Genomic DNA, 17,445 nt, shown 5'->3' with positions numbered 1-17,445 from the left:
CTGCCCAGGGGTGGAACAAGAAGAGCTTCAGGGTCCCTTCCAACCCAAACCAGTGTGGGATTCTGTGGCTGAAGTGATTGCTGCACTCATCCCTGTCTATTCCTACATTTATCCCTCTGTCTGTCTGAGAATCCACAAGTGAACAGGTCCAACCTGGAGCCTGGGGCAGCTTCTGCTCAGGCTGCAAACCTGGGGACACCTGCACCTCTCCCCACCTGTGCAGCTGGAAGGGATGAAATGGAAAATGTGTAGATTTGGATCACTGGGACTAAAACCTGAGTTTGTTATTTCCAGACCAGCCAAGGTAATTCCCAGCTCACCAGGACAATCCAAAAGCACCAGCAGGCTTTTCCAGAAGTGCACTGGGCACCCTGCAAGCCCAGAGCATCTCTCCTCTCTCCCTGACACCTGTGCCCACAGACAGAGCTGGGCTGGGCTGGAAGCCAGGCCCAGCTGGGAACTAGAAAAGCTGGTTTAAATAAAACAAAAGGTTTCTGTTTCTGCAGGGGGATTACCTGTCTGAGCCCAGCAGGCGGAAAACCCTGGTTTCATCAGATATCTCCTGGGTCACCTGCAGAAAAATGCACATATTCAAATCCATTTCAGCAGCACAAGGAAATTTATTGGTCTGAGTTGGAAGAAAGGAAACATTCAAATGCAATTGAATGCAAAGTACAGGACTGAAATGGATAAATTGATGTTAAGCATTGTGGAATGTGAGCATTCTCACTTAGGAAGCAGAGATGATGCCTCAGGTTCAGCTTTTCTATTTTTCAGATTCTGTGCTGCATGTGTGAGGGTCTGGGCTTCATATCATGGGATGGTGAGCTCTGAGCACAGAGCAGGGAGACAAAACAATCCCTGCTCCAGCTGGGCACCAAGGACAAATGACCCAAATCTCAGCCCAGGAGCACAAACCCCGTGGGCTGGAGAGAGAAAAACAAGCAGGGTGGGACTGCCTGGGCTAAAGCTGGAATGGGACAATGAACTGCAAGGTGCAAATGGAGCAGAACTGATCCCAGGGACAGACCCCGTGCCCGGCCGTGCATTTTGGGGCCATTTTGGTTCATCTTGGGTGCAGCCCTGGCTGGGCTCTTGTGCTGCCCAAGGTGGATCCATGGAGGAGATGCTTTGAATAAATCCCTGCTTTATTCTGGAACTCCATCCAGCCTCTGCTCTAGGGCAGCCTTCTCCAGGCATCAGAGAGAGAAGGCAAAAATCCAGTGGTAAATAAGGAACAGGAGGAATTAAACTGGAATTAAACTGGAGATCACTTACTTCATCTGACTTGAAGCTCTTGCCCTGCATGCCATGTTTCCAGAAGGCCAGCACGCTGTCCTGAAGGCACACTGCAAAGGAGGGACACATCACACCCCATTCCCTGCATCCCTGTTTTCTCTGGAGAACCCCTCAGAAGTGTAAAAACAAACACTGCCAAGCAAAGCATGTGGGCTGCTGGAAATGACACATCACCTGAATTATTACAATTATTTCCAAACAGATGAATGATGGAAAATGGGAGTTTTCCATTCAGGGATGGAGAGAGCACAGAGCTGCCAGCTCTGAGTGATTTAATTCTGTGATTCTGAGAGTTTATTACAGCAGAAATTATTGTTTGACAACTACAATTTAAAAAAAACTCCTGTCCTAGTCTAAAGACAGCAGCTTGAGAATTTGATTCAAATATTATTACCCTGACTATTAAAAAATGGATGTGCTAGTACTTGAAATAAAATCTTAACTTTTAGAAGACTAACACAGATTTATGTATTAAAAAACCACTTTTTCCAGCCCAGATTTTGTTCTCATTGCTATGGAAATGATCAGAAACCAGTCAGGCTTTCAACAGTGAGTTCTTAAACCCCTGAGTGACCCCCGAGCAGCAAATCACTCACCCACTGACTCGATGCAGAAATCAAAGCTCAGCTCAGAAGCCAACTTCTTGCTTGACTTCAATTTCCCTTGTAAATTCACTATTTTCACAAATTCTCAAGAGAAAGAGAAAAATCAGCATTAAAACCCATTGCTGAAAAGGATTTAATTGTAAAATACAAATTTAATCTTTCAGGCACAAAGAAATACCCAAATTTAACATCTACAGCATTTGCTAAAATGAACCCAAGAGCATCTTTGTCTCAAAATAAATATTTGTAATGCTTGGGGTGGTTTTACACTGACAGAGTGATGCATACATGAAGAGGGAAAGTGGAATTACAAAAGCCAGAATGAAATCTCACTTATCCAGTCTATCTTTCTGGAAATATTACAACACAAATTAATAATGTAGGGAGGAAAAAAAAAACCAACAAACTCGTGGTGAAGTTCAAGTCAACAAGTGTGGCAACCCAAGTTTTGCACGAGGTGTGGTGAGTTAGCCAAGGGAATTTTGTGTTACTCACTGTCCAGGCAGACCAGGACAGTGTCTCTCTCCAGCTGTGTCACGTGAATGGCATCCAACTGCTGATTGCCTGGGGAAAAAAACCAGATTATTTTATATTTTATTTTATATTTTATATCACATCAAGAGACTCTGCTCCCCCCGCAAGCTCTTTTCACTCTGCTATTCTTAGTCTGATTTTTTTTTTTGTTACTCTGATTTTTAGAGGCTCCCAGAATATTTTGGGAGGAGCACAAAGCTCTCTGTTCAAAGCAGGTATTTAATAGGAAAACACAACTTTTACTGGATAAAACACATTTTATGCTATAGTTCAGCACAGCTTCCTCCATAGAGAGGCACCACAATAAACAAAAGGACTTTTAATTCCTAAAAACCCACTCTTTTCCCATAAATCCACATCTGGAAAGACTTTTGTGATGATAATAAACTAGTTTAAGAGTTTTTTTTCTAGTTTTTACTAATGAAGTTGTTCCTACAGCTGCTAAAAAGCAATATTTAAAGGTAAAAATGTACATCCAACAAAGGCAAAGGAGAAAAGCAGCTGCAAAATATCAACCAGGTCTTAAAAATAACCCAAATCTTTGCTTTTTAAGAGCCAGCTGAAGATAACAACCCTCCCCCAAGGGCTGGAGGATGGATAAGAATCCATTTCTGGGAGTTGTTATGCAGGAAAAGAGGGCAAAGAGCAGGATCCCAGGAAAGAGCTTGGAACCACAAAGGAGAACCCAATCAGCAGGGTCTGATTGATGGTTAAGGGAATTTAGAAAATAAAAGGTTTTTTGTAAGGACAGTTTATACTGATGTGGGGCAAGTCAGCACAACAAAAAATTAGGGAATCACAGAATAGTTGGGATTGGAAATTACCTTAAATCCCATCCCATCCCATCCCATCCCATCCCATCCCATCCCATCCCATCCCATCCCATCCCATCCCATCCCTGCCATGGCAGGAACACCTCCCACTGTCCCAGGGTGCCCCAATGTCCAGCCTGGCCTTGGGCACTGCCAGGGATCCAGGGGCAGCCCCAGCTGCTCTGGCAATTCCAGCCCAGCCAGGAATTCCCAATTCCCAATCTCCCATCTATCCCTGCCCTCTGGCACTGGGAGCCATTCCCTGGCTCCTGTCCCTCCATCCCTTGTCCATGTGGGATCAGCTTCCACCTGCCCCAGGCAGAGAAGCTGCCAATGCTCAGGGCTTTCCAAAGCACTCCAAGGAAGGAACTCCCAGCACTCCCAAGCTTTCCAAAGCACTCCAAGGAAGGAATTCCCAGCACCCCCAGGCACCAGAGCAGCAGGAGGAGGGAGCAAGGCCTCACCTGCCCCGATCTCAGTGAACCAGGAGGAGGCAGAGTTCAGGTTGATTGTCTCAAAGTGCACCACCTGGCCGGGCTCCGTGCCCCTGGAGATGGCCACGCACACCATGGGGTACTCCTGCTCGGGGATCACCAGCATCTCAAACACGTGCAGGGGGCTGGGCAGGGGGAAGTCAAAGTGCTGCCAAAACAAAACAGCAGCTGTGGGTTTGCTTTCACCTTGGTATGGCTCTGCAACAGCATGCAGAGTGGAATTTACACAGTACATTTGTATTATTATCACTCTATTTATATTAATTATGTTTATATTAATATTATTCTATTATATTGATTATATTTATATTAATAAACCACATAGTAAATCTATTTCATAAAAGCTATTTAATATATTATATATTAATTATATATCATATATAATATTTATAGCGATAATATATATTTTATATAAATATATTAATATAAAGATATAAATACATTTATTTTTTAAAAGTTTTAATATTTAATAAAATATATAGAATATAATATACTGTTAGTATAATTATATTTTTAGTAACTATGTTTATATTAATAAAATATATAACAAATCTATTTAATAAAACATATTTAAGAAATTTATTATATATTATATAATGTATACATCATATATATAATGTATATAATATATATAGTATATAATAAGTTTCTTAAATATCTTTTAAAATATATTTTAGATATACATTTTATATATTATATTTTATTTTGGATATATTATATTATATTATATTATATTATATTATATTATATTATATTATATTATATTATATTATATTATATTATATTATATTATATTATATTATATTGTATTGTATTATATATAATCTATTATATATTGTAATATATATAATATTATAGATATTATCTATTATCTATTACATATAATATATAATATATTATATACTATATATATTTATTTATAAATGAATTTTATATTTAATAAAATACATAAATAGAAAATATATTATGTTAAGATTATATTAATATTATATAATTAAATATACAGAGTATATTTATAAATTACAGAGCATAAAGAATATACTCTGTATATAAATATCTATAAATATTAATATTTATAAATATTATTGTATATCAGTCTATTATTGTGTATTGTACTTCACTGTATTATTGCATATTACTGTATATTTATAAAATGTAGATTTCTCCCCTGTATACAGAGTATACATATTGTGTATTGTATATATATTGTGTATTGTATATTACTGTATTATTGCATATTACTGTATATTTATAAAATGTAGATTTCTCCCCTGTATACAGAGTATACATATTGTGTATTGTATATATATTGTGTATTGTATATTACTGTATTATTGTGTATTACTGTATATTTATAAATTGTATATTGTATAAATATACAGAATTTTCCCTGCTTTTGAAGCTGGGCAGAGGTGGATCATGGTGTATTATTGCCAGTGCTGGGCTTGATCCAGCACTGAAATAACTTTTATATTACTTGAATCACTTCAGTCACAAGATTTTCTGAGTCAAAATGTGTCCAGCCAGATTTTCAAGTGCTCCCAATCCACAAATGGCACCAGACTGGGGTGTACTTTCCACCCCAAACTCTGCAAAGGTTATTTCACCAACTGCATAATAATTCAACTCCACCAGCAGTGACTGCTTACCTTTATTAACATGAATTTCTGCATTGGCTCATACCACTGGAGCAGAACAATTCCAGACTGCAATGCACCACACAGATACTTGTGGCCTGTGTAGGGATTTCGTACTACAGAAAATAAAAGAATAAAAAAACCAGAAAACAGTCATTTGAAAGCTCTGCAAGTTCAATTCATACTTAAAAAAAACCAAACAACCAACAAACCAAAAACCAACACTACACCTGTCTTTACAAATGAGTTAAAACACAGCATTATAAAATCATCTCATGGCAGGATTAGGCTTGGAAGGGACCTTAAAGCCCATCCTGTTCCATCAGTTTCCCACTTGTTGCCTTCTGGCTTCCCATTCCAACATCCCCAGCGATTAACATTGTGCCACATTCCAGATAAACTCAATTACAGCCTTAATTAACAACCAGTTGCATTCCTGGAGTCCCAGCTCAGAGGCTGAGAGGGCAGAAAAGCTGCAGTGCCCCTCCCTGGGGTTGGAATAAATTCCCAGGCAGGGAAGGTGGGAAACTCCTGGGAGCTCTGACAGCCCATAAAATACAAGAGCCAAAGTTTGGGGGTGGTTTTTAAACTCAGCTGGACACAGGAGCAGTCTGATTTCAGGAATTATCTGTAAATGTGGCTGTTGTGGGCACTTTAGATGAGCTGAACAGGATCTCCAGGCATGCAGCTTTATATTGATATTTGTATTTATAATATTCATGTTTATATCTATATTTATAATATATCTATATATTTTAATGTATAATACACATTATATATTTTATATTTATACTTAATAATTATGTTTACAATATTTGTATTTATATTTTAGGGGTGGAAAGGCACAATCTTCAGATGTGGCACTTGGGGATGTGGGTTAGTGCTGGGAGGATGGATGGATGATCTCAGAGGGCTTTTCCAGCCTTGATAATTCCAGGATTCTGATTTCACACAGCACCAGGGAAAGGAAAGGACAAATCCACAACTTCCCAAACTTTAACTCTTTCTGTGCCCTTCAAACTGCACTTAGAGTTTCTGCCCTCCCCAAGCTCCCAGAATTTTTATTCCTACTGATCCTTTCTGGTGGAAAATATTAGTTTTCCTCACTAAGGGTTGGAGCTGGGTGACACCTTGAGCCAGGTGACAAAGCAGAAATGCTGTTTGTGGGTGTGCCAGGGCTCTGGGAAGGATTTAATCCCAAAATCCCATCACTCACTGCCCTCTGGCAGTGGGAATTCCCCTTGGCCTGGCACTCCCTCCCTTGCCAACAATTGCTCTCCATTTTTCCTGTAGCTCTTCAGGCACTAAAGTGTCCCAATTAGGTCACTCTGGAACATCTCCAGGCTGAACCACCCCAATTCCCTCAGGCTTTTTTCTGAACAAAGAACTCTTAATTTTATTAAAAAGAAATGAGTTTCACACATGCCACGTCAAAGGGCAGGGGAACAAATGGCAAAGCTGGATTTGTCTGCTCACCTATACAGCATTTGTGGCATCCTTTTGTGTCAGGGATCTTGGTTGTTAAGGCAAATTTCCTGGAATAATAATCACCAAAAAATGCATCAATAACACATGATGGGGCCCAACACAATTTATGGCTATTTTCACTTATTAATAATTGTCTATAAGTGAAAGGTTTGTACCTTGGTAATATTTTGTCAGGAAATCTGTGGGTTTGAATATGAGCAGCTAATCCTGTTTTTTTGGCTTGTTCAAACAATGCTATTAAATTATGGGAGTAGAGCTGGAATGTTTTCCCTGCAAGAGAGAAAAGCACAGTTGACATCTCAGCCATTCCTCCACCACAGAACTGTTCAGGAAAATGCAAATATGGAAAAAATTACCTTCTGCAAACAGGTGTCAGGTAGGGCAAGTCCAGATATGAAGAAAAACAAACCAAAATTAAAAATAATAATGAACAGAGAAAAGATCAGAGCTCATTTAATTACAGTTAGCTTTATGCAAACATTTTTAAAGACTGTAATTACAAAACAACAATAAATTATAGTAAATACATAATATATAGTATATAGTATATAACGGTATACTGTATATAGTACTATATAGTATATAAATAAATAATATATATACTATTATATAGATATAAAGATTATTTATATACTATTATATAGTATATAAATAAATATACTTTTATACAATTATATATTATATAGTATATATATTATAGAGTATATAAATATACTATTACCTAGTATATAAATAAATGTTTATATTATAAATTATAATATAACATATTTATATATTATAATTTATAATATCATATATAAAATATATAATATTTTTATATATTAATTTATTTATTTATATATTTAAAGTATAATATAAATATATAAATAATGTATTTATATTCTAAATTATATTTTGAAATATTTAAGGTATTTTCTTATCGATAAACCAAGACAAGTGTTATATGAATCCTGCCTGTTTAAAGGCACAGTCCCACCATCAGCCTCCATGGCACAGTGCCTCATTCCTGTCTGGAATGTTCTATTCCAGCACAACTGACTGCCCAGGAATCAGGAAAATTGCTGGATCAGCAGTACCTGAAAGCCACCTCGTTCTCCTTCAAAGGGACACAGGTTTTGTTTTAGAACCACAGAATCCCAGAGTGGTCTGGGTTGGAAGGGACATGAAATCCCACCCAGTGCCACCCCTGCCATGGCAGGGACACCTCCCACTGTCCCAGGGTGCCCCAATGTCCAGCCTGGCCTTGGGCACTGCCAGGGATCCAGGGGCAGCCCCAGCTGCTCTGGCAATTCCAGCCCAGCCAGGAATTCCCAATTCCCAATATCCAACCTAAATCTCCCCTTTTATATCTTAAAGCCATTCCCTGGCTCCTGTCCCTCCATCCCTGTCCCCAGTCCCTCTCCAGCTCTCCTGGAGCCCCTTCAGGCCCTGCCAGGGGCTCTGAGCTCTCCCTGGAGCCTTCTCCTCTCCAGACTGACCCCACACACTGCATTCAGTCATGATTTAAATGTTCCTGTTTATTTATATCTGCAATCATTTCCCCTGCACTGACACTCACCTGACAGGGACATCAGGGTGTTGTTGATAACGTACAGCCAGGTGCACTTTCGAGGGAATAACTGGAAAAAAAGAAAATAATTTCATTAATAGAAACCTACAGGAATCTTTAGCTGGGATTTTCTCTGCCTGATCCACCTTCACCACCATTCCTGCAGGGATCCACAATGGAGAAAATCCCATTTTCCTGTTTATTCCCTGCTTTGGATCCTTACTTAGCCCTGCACAGAGAGACCATGGAACATTGGAATAAGTGGCCAAGGCCAGGCTGGACAGGCTTGGAGCAGCCTGGGACAGTGGAAGGTGTCCCTGCCATGGCAGGGGTGGAACTGGGTGGGATTTAAGTCCCCTTTCATCACAAACCATTCCACGATTCCAGAACACTTTGTCCCATGTGCCACTCCCATGTGAAAACTAAGAAAACAGGTGTAGGAGAACATGTGGAAAGAAAAGATCCAACTGGTTGGACACAAACCCTGAGCATCTCCCAGCAATTTTCTGTTTAATAGAATAGTTTTGGGTTTATTCAGTGTTTCCACTGAAAAACTACAAATGGAATAAACAAGATCCTCCTGGCACTGGGAGGAGATGTTATCCCTGGACAGACAGGAAGGTGTCTGGAAGATACAACCAGAATTAAAAGTTGGAGAAACACTTCAGAATGTGCATTTGGAAGGCAGAAATCAGCAAAAGGATAAAAGGAAATGTGGGAACAAGTGGTGTGGCAGAAACCTGTGGGGTTTCAGGTAGTCCCACCTGAACTTTGCTAGCTGGGAATGCTCTCAGGGAAAGGGAAATTTTGTTTGAAGTGCACCGAATGTTCTCCCTGCCCACCACTGGCACAGCCAACCCTTCACTGGGACATAAAAGAGCACATGAAAAAGCCCAGAGCAGACTGTCTGATGAAATAATCTAGTAAAACACACAAGGAATGAGATTCCAGGAACATCCTGACCCTGAAACACCAGATTTAAGAGCATAATTGCAGGAAATGGCTTTGGAAAGGGTTAGAAAGCCCAGGAAAAGCTTCTTGGGGATAGCAGCAGCAGCTGAATGAAATGATTGAGGGCTTTGCATCCAAGGAGCTGCCATGTGCCATCTAGTGGGGATGGGATGGAGGGAGAGGGGCAGGGAATTGTTCTCCAAGGAGATGGAAGATCTGACAAGCAGCAACTAAAAAATACAGGTAGGTCAGGGAACAAGTAATTTCCAGGTTTTCCTTATTGGCTTTGATGGGAAATCCACCTTCTCCCTCCAGTGCCAAAGTTCACACTCCATAATATCCCCAAATCTGTGCTGTGTGTTCAGCCCTCCAGAACTCACCTGTTCCATGGTTGCTTCGTGAAGTTCATTCAAATTCAGAGTGTAGATCCCTTCCTCTGTGCCAAAGATGATGTACTGATCTGAAAAATCAGTTGAAAAGAATTATTTCCTTCCCACTTTGGGAAGTTTCAAATGCAAACCTAAAATAACTTCACAAATGGTTTTCTTTCCCAGCCCATCACCAAACCTAACATAACTTTACCTTTAGTATCTGGATGTATCCATGAAGTTGCACAATTAATCTTCAAAGGACAACCATCAAAGACTTTGGAAAAACAGGCTCCCATCTGAAAGACACCAAAACTGAAACCTGAAACAAATTTTAGAGTGTGAAGAGCTGATTTCCTGGACATTCACACACAGCTGAACACACACTGCCTTTCACACCTTTTAATTTGAATTCATGGACATTCAAAAATGCAATGAAGGCTCAAAATTGTATCAACGACTTTAGGCACCTAGTGGGTAAGAACAATCACCCTGGAGGGATTTAAAATCCACGTGGATGTGGCACCTGGGGACATGGCTCAGTGGTGGCCTTGGCAGTGCTGGGGGAAGGTTGGACTCAGTGATCTTAGAGAGCTTTTCCAATCTGAATTATTCTGTATTATCTGAATATTGATTATTATTTGTTAAATATAAAAATCATATTGAGTGCTTATAAAATGGGACATGGAGGGAGAACAGGCAAAACCCAGTCATCACTACAACCTTTTCCCATTTCTGTGCCTAAGCATGGGCTGCCACTGGAGATCACAACTCAGGGAGCCAGGGGAGCCTCCAAACCTTCACATCCAGACTGAACAGCGACAGGAAGGTTTTTAACAATGGAAACAAATATTATGGATTCAGCACTGGAAAAGGCTGTGAGCTGCAGAAAAGCCCCACAAGTGAGCTGGTGCCTTATCCCACCCCAGAGAGAGGAGGTTTCCATAACTCCCAGTGCACACGGATTTCTTACCAGCACCTTCGGAGTCGGAGGCAAACCATTGATTGCTGGTTTCTGTGGGAAGAAAGAAAGAAAAAAAGTCATAAAACCCCTCCTGTGCATTGATCAGCTGGAGGACATGACAGTGCCAGCAGCCCCAGAGTCCCAACACCTACAGGGAAATCTCTCTTCTCCTTTTTCCGTGGCAGCTGAGGGATTTGTCCAGGTCCTTCTGCATTCTCCTCGATGTGCTTCAGCATCCCATTCCCATTGCCTGAAAAGGAGCCCAGACAAGGTTTGCAGCTTATTGGACACAGTGAAATAGAAAATCTCTTCTCCCCTGTGCTGAGCTGGCGGGGAGGAGTGAGCTCTGACACTGCACAGCCACACCTCAGGGAGCTGAACCCTTCCCAGCACTGAGCTGCACACTTCCCATTATCCAAACAGTCCCTGGGACAAACCCCACTGAGAATAAAGCTGTGCAAGGTCCTGCCCACACATCCATTGTTCTCCTCCTGTGGCAAGGTCCTCCCCACACATTCATTGTTTTTCTCCTGCTCCTGCAGGCAACACAGTAATGGCACTGATGGCTGAGTGTCCTTGTTTTGGGGAGAACATTCCCACCATGGCTCTAACAAGAACCACACATGGAAAAAGGAAAACTTCACCTCATGACCAGCTTGTTTTAAGATATTCTCTACTGGGAACAGCTGGCTCTGGAGCAATTCCTTTTCCAAGGTGCCAGGCAGCCTTGGGGCAGGTGAGGCACTCACCCAAGTCGCTGTATCTGGCTGTGAGCAGTCCAGGGCTGCTGATGCTGCTGGTCATCCCCACGGGGCAGGAATCCACCTGGGGCCCACAAGCTGGGATGCTCTGTCTCCTGTGGGCTGCTGGGGCTCTGCTCTGGGACTCTGGGAAGTGTTTTATTGTCTGGCATCTGCTGTCATCAGGGAGGTTCTCCTCGGGGTAATTGTTCATCCTCGGCTGCAAGGAACCAAAGAGGGGAAATGTGAGGAACTGGGAATGGCACCTGGGAAGAACAAACCTCAGATAAATTCAATTTCAGTCACATTGCTGCTATATAAAAATGTATCAGCCTTTGAAATGTGTGTGTGGTTTTGGGCACCACAATGTAAGAAAGATAAAAAGCTCCCTGGTGAGCAGGGACAGGACCCAGGCAATGGCTGGAGCTGTGCCAGGGCAGGTTTGGGTTGGATCTCAGGAAAGGTTCTTCCCCCAGAGGGTGCTGGCACTGCCCAGGCTCCCCAGGGAATGGGCACAGCCCCAGAGCTGCAGGAGCTGCCAGGGATGCCCAGGGTGGGATTTTGGGGGGTCTGGGCAGGGCTGCCCTGGATGATCCCCGTGGGTCCCTCCCAGCCCAGGAGATCTGTGGTTCCATAAAAATAAAACATCTGACAGCAGAATCATTTCAGAGCTTCCTCTCTGATGGAGTATCAGAGGCAGAATGCAGAACAAGAGGCCATCCCAGCCTGGCTGAATCCCTTCAATCCCACATTTCTCACCTTGGGAGGCAGTGGGGGCGGCCCAGCTCGCTTTAGTGTTGATCTGCAATGACAAGAGCAGCAGTTGTGTGAGTTAAAGCAAAGCCAGAACTCCTTGAGGACTGGAAATAAGATGAACCAGAGGCACAGAAAAGGCAGAGCAGAGCTTTGCACACACAGGGTTAAACTAGAAATGCAAGAGCAGGGGAGAAGCTCATTAATCTTGTTAGAAGTGCTGGTTTTTAATGAACTCCTGTTCTTTCATAAATACCAACAATACACAGCAATCTGTGGGGAAGGATATTTGAAGTCTGTAAATCAATTCAGGAACTGGATCTCAGGCTGGAGGGACTTTAGACAAAGACCCGGAGTGCCAAGACAAGGGGGAATGGTTTTCAGCTGGAAAAGGGTGAATTTAGGTGAGATATGGGGAAGAAAATCTTCCCTGTGAGGGTGGTGGGGCCCTGGCACTGGATGCCCAGAGAATCCCTGGCAGTGCCCAAGGCCAGGCTGGACAGGGCTTGGAGCAACCTGGGATAGTGGAAGGTGTCCCTGCCATGGCAGGGATGGAACAAGATGATTTTTAATGTCCCTTCCAACCAAACCATTCTGGGATTCCAGTTGGCAGCCTTGCTTTGGGATCAGACAAGCTCTGGGACCCCTGAGCTGTGCAGGATCATCCTGTCCCAGCCAGGCCTTGCTCATGGTGGATTCATCACCATAAAATCTGCTTTTAGGTGTCAGGCACTTGCACAGGGACTGAGATAACTCAGGAAGGAGAGCAGGGGAGGAAACAGAGCTTTGGGATTTCTCCTGAGGGTCAGGGAAGGAGCCAAGAGAGCAGCCAGCCCTCACTGGGTGAGGGGCAAAGCCTCCTGCAGCATTTGAGGGAAGAGGTTTTGGAGCAGAGCAAGGAAGGAGATGCACTCACTCTTCAACATCTTCACTCCCATCTCCAAATTTTGTGAGCAGTCCCCTAAGGCAGAATGTTTATAAAATTAAGAGCTCAGCTCTGAGGTCGACACGTGCAACTCAACCCCTCCCTGATGTCACTGAGTTTCACAACAAGCATCTCCCAGCCCTTTCCAAAACAAATAATTTTCTCTGCACTAAATTCCACTCTCTAAGGTCCTTTCCCTCTCCTTACCCCCTAAAAATCACTGGATTCTCTTCCTCACCATCAGCTTTCACTTCCCTACCTGGCATTTCAAATATTGTTGAAATGTCTAACAACAGTACAATATAAAAAGAGAAAAAAGGAACAGAGGAAGTTACTGGGAGACAAATGGAGAAAAGCCTTTAAAGGGAAGTTTCCTTATTTATACATATACATAAAAGAGCCAGATTGTTTCCCACTGCAGTAAGAATTTTTGTTTTAAAGCCACTCCAGGGACAACAAAAAAAGAGAAATTGTGACTAGAAGATCAAAGCATCACTGAAAATATAACCTTGAAGAAAAAAAAAACCCTGATAAAATTCTGCAAAATGGCAATTTTCAAGCTGTGTCTTTAAAGGGCAATGACCAGGAAAACCCAGCCAAATTTGGATTAATGTGAAATATCCCTGCAAGTCACTTCTGAGGGAAAGCAGCAGACAGTTGCCAACAGGAACAAATAAAAAATTTAAAGGAGAAAAAGTCTTTTTTTTGGAAAGGTTCTTGTTGCCCAGAGCAGCTGTGGCTGCCCCTGGATCCTTGGCAGTGCCCAAGGCCAGGTTGGACAGGGCTTGGAGCAACCTGGGACAGTGGGAGGTGTCCCTGCCATGGCAGGGGATGGAATTAAATTGGTTTTAATGTCCCTTCAAACCCAAACCTTTCTGGGATTCTATGAAAACCATCAATAAAAAACACCTCCATAATGCAGGACATTTTAACATATTTACATTTTAAATTTAATGGAAGGAACCGGTTCAGTCACCAGGTACCCATTCTGCTGTTCCCTTTTCCAGTCAAATAATTCCTCAGTCAAAGATATCCCTCAGCATCCACTCTGATACCAGCCAAAGGGGAGGAAAAGCAAGGGCCCCCCAGCACACATCCTCCCTGCACATCCCAGGGATTACTCACAACTGCTGGGACACAGGAGTTATGCATTTCCTGTTTATCTTTCCAGCTGGAAGTGGTTTCCAAGTGAGCAGCACGGATCCCCCATCCAGGACTGCTGCCCCTGCCCTCCTTCCCAATGAATCTGCACCTATTTATCGATTTACAGCCCTGGGAATGTTTGCTGCAGCTTTAGCACAGCCTGCTGCAGACAAAGCCACAGGAACAGGATCAAATCCCTGAGTGCCTGTGCCAGGAGGAGCTTCCCTGCTCCTGGACCCCACAGATTCCAGCTGGCTGCAGAAAATCCAGCAAGGTTTCCATCCACAGCTCAGCAGGGTCACACAAAACAAACCAGGGCACAGGGAGGGGAGGAAAACAGGGCAGGAGAGAGCCAGAGCCCCCCAGAGTTCAACCCCAGAGCCCCCTGCTCTGCTGCTCCAACGAGGCTGGGAGCAGGAAAACCAGGATGCTGAAAAAGGCTCAAATGCTGGCAATGTCCCCCAGCCTTCCAGGGGCTGTAATGTCAGCTGACAGCTTATGCAAGACTTTCATCTGCAGCAAAAAAAGCCAGAGAAATTCACTGTCTGCTGCTGAGTTCCAAATAAAGATGGGAAACAGGCTCTTTCAGCTGAGCGATGGTTTGAGCCCAGATATCATCCCTGCCTGCATCTGAACCTCCACACTGCTGACTGCAAATCCTTTAAAGGCAGAATTCACTCTTTAGCAGCAAAAGGAAGGTGCACACCTACAAAAATTCAGTCCTAACTTGGAGAGAGTTGTGCTCCTGTGCCTCAGGCCTGCTTTATCCCAGGGAAAGCAGCTACAAACAAATCTTTCCCTAAAACATTTCACCCCAAACCCCTCCATGGTTGGGTTATAAACTCCCCCAGAGCAGCAGGAGCGGTGCAGTGTTACTGAGCTTGGTAAAAATCAACACTCAGAACTGGTTTCTCCTTCCCTTTCTCGACTTCAGGCCTTGTCACAGGATGTCACAACCACAGCCACAGCTCACAAGAGAAGTGTGAGGCCAGAGCAGGATCCTGAACCCAGCTCTGCTGCAGGAAATTCACTGTGGCTGTGTTATGTCACTGTCCTGGCTGTGCATTTACACTTCACTTCCCACCTACAAACTTAAAAACAAGCTACTGGTGGTGGTTAAAAGAGATTAAAAGTTGCTCTGCAAGAGAACTGACCAAGCACCTGCAGAAGGAGGGCTGCACACTGGGTAACATCTCCTTAATTTATCAACATTAAAGGGGATCAGGGCTTATGGTTTGATTTTTTTTAACATATCTCATTTTTCTTTCAGTTTCATAATAAGTCAGAGAAATAAAAGCTGGTTTTATCTGTACTTACTTGTTGCTTCCATCAACAAAAGGATTCCAATGTGAAGCAAAGTCACTGCCAGCTGCCACAACCTGAAGATGCAAAAATTGTCATTTTATTTCTCCCTGTCCAACTACAGTATCTTAAATTAGCTTTTCCACCACACACAAAGAGGCCTGAGGGATTCCCCAGCCCTGCAGGACAATCCACAAGCAGAAAAATCAAATTCCAAAGAGAAATAACATCTTACAATCTATAAATTTATATATTCTTCTTAGAGTTAAAAGCAGCACCTGGAAATGGTGTTATGTCCAGATCAAGCAGCAATAAGTAACAGGAAAACAAAACCTGATGGTGAAAAATCCAGTAAGGATCATTTAGGGAACTTAAAAAACATTTTTCCAGCAAGCTGCTAAGGGCTGAACCACAAAATATTGAAGATACTGTTATTTTAATAACTAAAACTTATTTTATTTATACCAAACTTGTCCTTACCATTTCATCCCGAGCTTCTGTTTCTTTCCGTAAAGGGGGCTCAAACTGCAGCTTATCAACTAAAAATACAATAATTTCATAATTAATACACACAATCTTGCACTGGGATCTCTCAGTCCTCACTACAGTGAAATGTAGGCAGGAACAGATGTAAATCTTGTGTACACAACTCTGAATTTGCCTCTCAAAGGAGCAGCACTTCACTATCAGCCTCATTGTCTGAGTGCTTGAATTTGCAAATATGAAACCCACAAGAAAGGCCAAAAGCAAATACCAAGTCACAGAAACGTAACTATTTGACCACGTGTCACTGTGAAATGTGTGTGAAAGAGGAGAAAAAGGCTCTTCAAGAGCAAATTTCCCAGAGTGTGATGGAGCTGCCACTATTGGTGCTACCAAAGGCTTTTAATCAAACCTGCAGATAAAACCATTTCCACCCTCAGCATTTCAGCTTAGATCCATCAGAGTAAATAAACTAAATAGTAAAAGTAAATAAATAAGCTAAGTAACTAAGTAAATAAACTACTACCAGAGTAGTTTATTAATATTAATGTTAATTTTAGCTATGAATAATTATTGTCGAAGATTCACATGCTGCTTCTCCAGGGTTTGCTTCCCAAATGGAAAGAGATTTTTGGGGAATGACCCCAGAGGCAAACCACCCCCAGAAAAGGGGAAAGCAGAGCAGAACTCACAGTTGATCTCTGATGCTGTCCTCTCTGCCCGCACGTTCCTGTTGGTGGAGCGGATGGTGTGGCGGATGACGGAGTGAGGCTGCAGGGATGGATGGCAGCACAGGTGAGGGAAAAACCAACAAGAACAGGAGCAGCTGCTGTTTCAGCTCCAGTTTTAGATTCCCAAAGCAAACCAGGCATTTAAAGTGGCAGTTTTAACAAAAGGCAGAGAATAAAAAGGATGTTCTCACCTCAAAATCGTCATCGTCCGCTTCGCCGTAGTGCGCGTGGTTCTCGGGGTTGTTCACTTTGTCCAACAGCTCAACTGCTAAAGACCTGGAGAGACCAGGCTGCCCCACAAAGCTGTGCTGTAACCACAGCAAAGAGCACAAAAAATGAAGTTTTAACATGCAATTAATAGACAACTTTCAGTAATAAACATTCAGTAGAGTTGTGTCACAGGCATCTTTTATAAAAAATCCTTTCCTTAGCATTTTTCCTCCTGAGAAGCTGAGAGACCTCAAGAACAAAATGTAAGCAATGATTACCTGCTGCTATAAAATGCAACAAGTAGATCTCTGATTAGTCTCATGCAGTTGTTTCTAATTAATGGCCAATCACAGTCAGCTGGCTCAGACTCTTCTGTCTGAGCCACAAGCCTTTGTTATTCATTCCTTCTTTTTCTATCCTTAGCCAGCCTTCTGGTGAAATCCTTTCTTCTATTCTT

At 42.4% G+C, this 17,445-nt stretch overlaps 1 protein-coding gene across 3 annotated transcripts in view; it reads right to left on the bottom strand.

Annotated features, from left to right (window-relative positions):
• Positions 1-17,445, bottom strand: part of MAP4K5 (mitogen-activated protein kinase kinase kinase kinase 5) — a 64,984-nt gene that overhangs the window by 3,917 nt on the left and 43,622 nt on the right. For 2 of the 3 annotated variants that reach the window (XM_030949155.1, XM_030949156.1), the window contains 21 exons: positions 16,970-17,086; positions 16,740-16,818; positions 16,045-16,103; positions 15,580-15,641; positions 13,111-13,155; positions 12,201-12,243; positions 11,451-11,661; positions 10,854-10,951; positions 10,711-10,752; positions 9,952-10,036; positions 9,750-9,829; positions 8,428-8,488; positions 7,226-7,228; positions 7,025-7,139; positions 6,858-6,916; positions 5,394-5,497; positions 3,715-3,892; positions 2,400-2,468; positions 1,896-1,988; positions 1,279-1,349; positions 516-571 (listed from right to left, as the gene is read on the bottom strand). In XM_030949155.1, the coding sequence (XP_030805015.1) occupies positions 516-571; positions 1,279-1,349; positions 1,896-1,988; positions 2,400-2,468; positions 3,715-3,892; positions 5,394-5,497; positions 6,858-6,916; positions 7,025-7,139; positions 7,226-7,228; positions 8,428-8,488; positions 9,750-9,829; positions 9,952-10,036; positions 10,711-10,752; positions 10,854-10,951; positions 11,451-11,661; positions 12,201-12,243; positions 13,111-13,155; positions 15,580-15,641; positions 16,045-16,103; positions 16,740-16,818; positions 16,970-17,086 (1,730 nt within the window). The remainder of the gene's footprint in view (positions 1-515; positions 572-1,278; positions 1,350-1,895; positions 1,989-2,399; positions 2,469-3,714; positions 3,893-5,393; positions 5,498-6,857; positions 6,917-7,024; positions 7,140-7,225; positions 7,229-8,427; positions 8,489-9,749; positions 9,830-9,951; positions 10,037-10,710; positions 10,753-10,853; positions 10,952-11,450; positions 11,662-12,200; positions 12,244-13,110; positions 13,156-15,579; positions 15,642-16,044; positions 16,104-16,739; positions 16,819-16,969; positions 17,087-17,445) is intronic. The other variant, XM_030949157.1, reaches the window with a different exon arrangement.

Source organism: Camarhynchus parvulus, chromosome 5 (genome assembly GCF_901933205.1).
Source record: "Camarhynchus parvulus chromosome 5, STF_HiC, whole genome shotgun sequence".
Lineage (NCBI taxonomy): Eukaryota > Metazoa > Chordata > Aves > Passeriformes > Thraupidae > Camarhynchus > Camarhynchus parvulus.
This window is presented reverse-complemented; position numbering and strand designations above follow the sequence as displayed.